General features: G+C 43.1%; 1 protein-coding gene across 1 annotated transcript; it reads left to right on the plus strand.

Annotated features, from left to right (window-relative positions):
• Window positions 1-1,170: 1,170 nt before the first annotated feature.
• LOC143037214 (somatostatin receptor type 2-like) lies at window positions 1,171-2,251 on the plus strand. Its single transcript, XM_076205334.1, has one exon. It carries the CDS (start codon window positions 1,171-1,173, stop codon window positions 2,182-2,184), a length of 1,014 nt encoding a protein of 337 aa, XP_076061449.1. The 3' UTR covers window positions 2,185-2,251.
• The last annotated feature ends 4,657 nt before the right edge of the window (window positions 2,252-6,908 follow it).

Raw genomic sequence — 6,908 nt, forward strand, 5'->3', positions numbered from 1 at the left:
TATATATATATATATATATATATATATATATATATATATATATATACAACACTGAATGGGTCCCAGTGATTAGAGATACATTTTAACAACCACAATGCACTTTAATTCTAACCCATCAAAGGCCAGCATGCTGAAATTTAAATGCGGTACTGCCCAGGACTCGAACCCGGCATCCTCATGACAAGTGTGGCAGTGACTTACCAACTAGGCTATCAAGTGGAGATGGGTTGAAGGCAAAATTTCATAATTATGTGTATGTAACTCGAGCATACAGATATATAAGAAAAAATGCGCTGAACTTATATCTCTCTTGATAGCCTAGTTGGTAAGTCACTACCGCACTTGTCATAAGGATGCCGGGTTCGAGTCCTGGGCAGTACCATATTTCAATTTCAGCTTGCTGGCCTTTAATGGCTTAGAATTAAAGTGCATTGTGGTTGCTAAAAATGTATATATATATATATATATATATATATATATATATATATATATATATATATATATATGTAGGTGTGTGTACATTGTACACTTATGTTTATGTTAATTTGCAAGATACTCCTAGAAGGTCCAGGGGGTGTCAGAAGTTTCCCTGTTACGTTTTTTTTTTTTTTTTCAAATACCTTTGGTGAGTTATATTCTTATTTACGTGTATCTTTTTTTCCTTTTTAGATAACGACTTCAGCCCCTCCAAAGATCACTCAAAATTCCTTACCTTGACGTTTTGTATTTCCCCCTTTCATTCCTGCACCCACACGTCCATCAACCCAATAACTCGCCCATCCCTCCACTTCCCCCCACCCTTCACCTTCGACACTAATTTCTTATCCAGACTCTCCAGTTTTCCGATCCCTCAAGTAAATTGACCACCTCAAAATGGAATTCCCTTCGAACTCCTCCCATGAACTCGGTTTCTCAGAACAATACGAGTTCCTACTGGACGAGGACAAGTTGATCATGGACCTGTATCAGCCCAACTGCTCGTTACTGAACACCAGCTATGGCCTCAACAACTCCAACTGCAGCGTCGTTTCTGGGGTCTTCCAGGGCGAGAGCAAACCGTCACTGGACTTCGCTGTCCAGGTCATCACCCAGCTTTGCTACACGGTGGCCTGCGTCGTGGGTCTGTACGGAAACACGTTGGTCATCTACGTGGTGACCAGGTTCTCCAAGATGCAGACGGTGACAAACCTGTACATCCTTAACCTTGCTATCGCCGACGAGCTCTTCTTTGTTGGAATTCCCTTTCTCATGATCACCTCCACACTCGGATATTGGCCCTTCGGGTCGATCATGTGCAAGCTATACGTGATCAGCACCTCGATCAACCAATTCACCAGCTCGCTCTTCCTAACGATCATGAGCGCTGATCGGTACATTGCAGTCTGTCATCCGATCAACTCGCCCAAGATCAGGACCCCGATGATCTCCAAACTGGTTTCCCTGACTGCGTGGACCGTCTCGGCGCTTATGATCGTGCCAATCTTCATGTACTCGAACACACTCACGGTTAACGACGAGATCAACTGTAACATCGTCTTGCCGGACTCTCAGTCCGTCACAGGCATCACTGTCTTCACTCTCTACTCCTTCATCCTCGCCTTTGGCATCCCTCTTCTCCTCATCTTCGTGTTTTACAGTCTTGTGTTGTACAAGTTGAAGAGTGTCGGCCCGGCCAAGAAATCCAAAGAACGGAAGAAGTCTCACCGCAAGGTGACCAAGATGGTACTCACGGTGATCACAGTCTACGTGCTCTGCTGGCTTCCTTACTGGGTTCTGCAGCTCGCCCTTGTCTACAGCCCGCACAGGATTGTCCAGAGCTCATTTATGATCATCCTATTCCTCATCTCGTCCTGCTTGTCCTACATCAACCCGATCCTGTACGCCTTCCTGAGCGACAATTTCAAGAAGAGCTTCATGAAGGCGTGCACCTGCGCTACCAACAAGGACATCAACAACGCTCTCCACGTGGAGAACTCCGTCTTCCCGAGGCGCACCAGGAGCGGATCTTCCCGCATGAGGCAGACGCAGAAGGAGGAGACGGCGGAATGCACACAGGCGGGGACTATCACCGTCGAACCGACGACGACTATTACTATGACTTCGAGGGCTGCTCCGAGTCAGATCATCAAGGAGGAGGAAGAACAAAACGGAAAGCCTCCACCAATGCTTGTCTCTCAGTTGTAAAGCGAGCAGCGGTGGGGAAGAAGTTGACTGGGGGTGGAGTCATTGGTGGAGTTAGTGATGATGGCTGTGGTGGTGAAAACCTTCTGCGCGACCAGAATATATCATAAGGTAAGTCGCTTTTTCTTCTTCTTCTTCTTCTTCTTCATCTTCTTCTTCTTCTATTATTATCATTACCATTATTATTATTATCATTATTATTGTTATTATTATTATTATTATTATTATTATTATTGTTATTATTATTATTATTACTATTATTATTATCATTATAATTATTATTATTATTATTATTATTATTATTATTATTATCATTATTATTACTATTATTATTACAATTATTATCATTATTATTATTATTATTATTATTATTATTATTATTATTATTATTATTATTATTATTATTATTATTATTATTATTATTATTATTATTATTATTATTATTATTTTGGATAGGAGGTAAGGGAACACGGGCTGAGGGAAATACTTTTATTCCTGACTAGTTTCGCCTTAGTGGCTTCTTCAGAGGAACATAGTTTGAAGTCAAGTTGGTCAATATATATGGCAAAAGAAGGAACGTGGCAAAGTGTCAGGTTGGTCCCCCACTCGACCTCATCTGTCGGTGTGGCGGGCTGTCACGGCGGGTGGACCAAGTATCCGCCTGTTGTTCGCGTGGCTGAAACGTCCGTGGCTGAAACGTCTGTGGCTGAAACGTCCGTCTGGATCAGGGGCTCTGTGTTTATCATTCATTACGACAAAGCGTGCTGCTGCTTTGGCCCATACTAAATCCCCAGTCCTCTTATTGATGTTATCATGGATGTTGATAAAAACGGACTCCATCGCCTTTCTTTCCTGCCGTGTAATGTTATCCATGAGAATTTTTGCCTGGTCCCATTTTGGTAGATGGCCTCTTTCGTCGACATGGTTAACTAATGCACTACTAACCCTGTGGTGTCTTACATCTGCTCGGTGTTCTTTTAATCTAGTGTCTAAGCCTCTGCCGGTTTCACCGATGTATTTTCTGTCACATCCACCACACGGGATTTCGTAAACTACGCTGTTAATGTTTGAGGTTGGGTCTTTCTTCTTGATTAAAAGGTCCTTTACTTTCGTACCTGTGTACGAAATAAATAAAAGTAATTAGTTGCTATAGAAAGGTTCAGATATATATTCAAGAACCTCAAGAAACAATTTGTATGGCTGTGCTGTCCTATTTTTCGTTATTTCAGCACGTTCAGTTCAATTAACTTAGTGTTATGAGAATATAAAAATCTTACTCAGTGCTCTGAAGTAGTCACCATAATTGGAAGATTTGTGATATCCAAAGGTAAAAAGACAATGTCATTCTATGTTTTCACAGTGTAATTTGATTTCATGTATTTCCGTTATGTCCTTGATCTCATAGTTCATGATATTTACATTCTTTCTTTTCAGGCTGTGTCCCTAATATTAGGAATGCAAGGAGGTTACAATAAATACCAATGTTTTCTATGTCTGTGGGATAGCCGAGCAGATAACAAACACTACGAGCCTAGTAAATGGCCATTTAAAGAAACATTCCAACCTGGCTCATACAGTGTGGTTGTTGATCCAATGGTCAACCCTAATGAAAAAATTGTTTTAACAATCTTCAGCGTTATTCCATAAGCTGAGCTGATCGACGAAAAACATTATCACGTTTGAATCCAGCATAACCAGATGCTTAAACTCAGTTAAAAAACATGACAATAGAAATTTTTTAAAACGCAGGCCTGTCTTATCATTCGTTATTACTTATGCTTCTTTTATACTTTATCATAAATTAATATCATTTATCTGTTAATTTATTATATATTATTTATCTAGTCTATTATCTATATTACTATTATATTATTATTTTTTTTTTCCATCCAACCTAGTTGAGGACCAAAAGGTCTCCTGTCGACATGGTCTTCCTTTGTAATCCTTTGAATCAATGGTCGAGAATGGTACCGCTACACCGTCGAGCCGGTCACTGTATAAATACCTCATTTTTTGCTCCACTCCATGTATTCCTGTGTTTTTATCTATTTTATTCATTTATTTATATATTTATTTATTTATTCTTTTGAGGGGGAGGATACATTTACGCTGGGCACAAAATTCTAGCGGTTAAGTTATTGTCATTTCATATAGATCACTGACTCCATTATTGACCTCCGGGTTTACTTCATACGTGATCTCACTTGGAGGTACCCTAGCTCCCCCCGTGACGTGGCTTTGGTCTGGGTCCCTGACGTTTATAACCTCCGGGTTAACCACGTTACTGACCCCACTGAGCATTACTTCTAGACCGTTGACTCCGTTACTGACCTCCGGGCACAAGGACTTGTATGTGATCTCACCTGAAGGTGTTCTACCTTCCCCCCTAACGGCTGACCACGTTACTGACCTCACTGTCATGACTCAAGACAAACACAAACACACACACACACACACTTAACGAGAAAGAGCAGCCGTATATTATAGACAGGTATAGAAGGGAAGGTAGATCTATAAACATCAATTATTGCCACATCTCCCTAGATGAACAAGAACGTATACCTAGGGATTAGGGCGAGCCTGAGGGGAATACGAAATCTCCAAGCTGCACCCCACGACTCAGCGCTTTGAGATTTGTGGACCACAGATAAGATGGTTGTAATACTGAGGAAAGGTAAGTTGAAAACTTTGGTCCAGCAAATGGACAGCGTCTTTGTCCAATTCTGATTTACTTTGGGACGAACCACGAGGGAGGGTAGCAGGAACATACTATGTGTGAGGGGCAGGCACTTTTCCATTTCATGATATACAAAACATTTATTCCACATTTTGACCTCTTTCGTGTGTATCACGACCTCTTGTGGTCACTATGGTTAGATTTGCGATAGTTACGGGACAAATGCGGTCTCCCATTAATATTTCGTGTATCCTTTGATATCCTGCACGGCCTTGCGATAGCTTGGAGCCACGTGACCCAAAAGTGACGTCATGGAATCCCGTGACCCAAAGGTGACGTCATGGAGTCACGTGACCCAAAGGTGACGTCATGAAGTCACGTGACCCAAAGGTGACGTCATGGAGTCACGTGATCCAAAGGTGATGTCATGGGGTCACATTACCCAAGTGTGACGTCACGGGGGAGTCTGAGGAGATTCGGACCGAATTGACAGCGAGAGAGAGCAAGAAACCTGATGGAGGCTTTCGTCGAACTGACCATATAGACAGACAGACAGACAGACTCGTCTAATGAAAAAGGCTCACCTGAATAAAATCGCTCGGCGTCAGTCAGAACAGGACGTGCAGTGCATGTGCTGCAAGAGTTCAGGTAGCAGAGTCGGAGTCTTGGGCGCCACAGCAATTGGTGTTGGCAGGACTCAGGAGGCAGATGGTCGTGCTAGAGACGATGAGGTGGGGATGATGGACATTTGTGTTGTTGTTAGGAGAATTGATGACCTTGAGGAAGGAGGTTCCCATAACTTACTTTTTTTTTTTTTTTTTTTAGAAAGTGTACGGAGCCCGTGAACGTCGGGAATTATTGTCTTCTTAGCCGGGCAGTCACCAGACGATTTTATTCAACCGAGAGAATCTCGTCCCCGCTTTATTATTATTATTTTTTTCTTTCCGGCATTGCCATTTTTTTTCCTCGACCAGGTCGGGTTTTATTTTTTTCCTTTATTTTTGGCATTTTATTAATTAACCTTCCTAGACGAACAGACACTCCGGAGTCTCTTTTGGGTGTCGGAGTCCGCCGAGGCTCCTGTGCCCAGTCGGTCGATCCTCTGCAGCTCTTCTCAGGTCCTCGGTCGAGGTGGTTCCCGACCGGTTTGGCTGCGACCTCGAGGATCAGGGGGACTGGAAGAGCTCTTCGAGTGACGTCAGCGTCGTCGTCTTTTTCTAGTCCCAAAGTGACCACGGGAGCTCCGGGCAGGGTTTCTGTCCGTCTGTGGACCGAGAGAGAGACAACCCGGATAAACTCAAGGCACGACTCGCTGGACAATGACATTATAAGTGCTCGCGGAAGAAATTACACACACACACACACACGCACACACACACACACACACACGCACACACACGCATACACACACACACACGCACACACGCACACACACGCACACGCACGCACACGCACGCACACACACACGCACGCACGCACGCACACGCACGCACACGCACGCACACACACACACACACACACACACACACACACACACACACACACACACACACACAATGGCGCAATGGTTAGAGTTCCCGGCCGCCATTGCAGCCGTCCGGGTTCGAATCCCGCCTAGGGATGAAATCATTTCAGTATCGCTGCGCTGCGAATTGTTACTCCAACTCTCGTGGGCGGGGAGTTGGGGCTGTGCGCGCGTGTAAGGTCACAACATTACCCATAGGTCGGTCATATATGAGCTCTGAGCTCTTTTCCGGGAGGGAAATAGCTGTCGATCATGAGTCTAACACGTGATCCAAGACCATGGTGAATCACATACACATGATCGTGTGTATATGTATGTTCATGTAAGCATCTATATGTATGCACATATGTATTTATGTATATGTATACATACGTGTGTGTATGTGTGTGTGTACTATATACACACATCTATCAATGTATTAATTCACTCATGTGTTTGAATCTATCAGTGTCTAGTTTTCTTCTTGTTTACAAATTCTTCTTGTTTACAAATATCTCTAACGGAATGAGGTAAGATTACCTTGTA

This window comes from Oratosquilla oratoria, chromosome 22 (genome assembly GCF_046742065.1).
Source record: "Oratosquilla oratoria isolate Oo_2021 chromosome 22, ASM4674206v1, whole genome shotgun sequence".
Taxonomy (NCBI): Eukaryota; Metazoa; Arthropoda; class Malacostraca; order Stomatopoda; family Squillidae; genus Oratosquilla; species Oratosquilla oratoria.

Excerpts from the sequence above, each read along its gene's own strand:
- LOC143037214 (XM_076205334.1), top strand. The coding sequence starts at position 1,171 with ATGCAGACGGTGACAAACCTGTACATCCTTAACCTTGCTATCGCCGAC.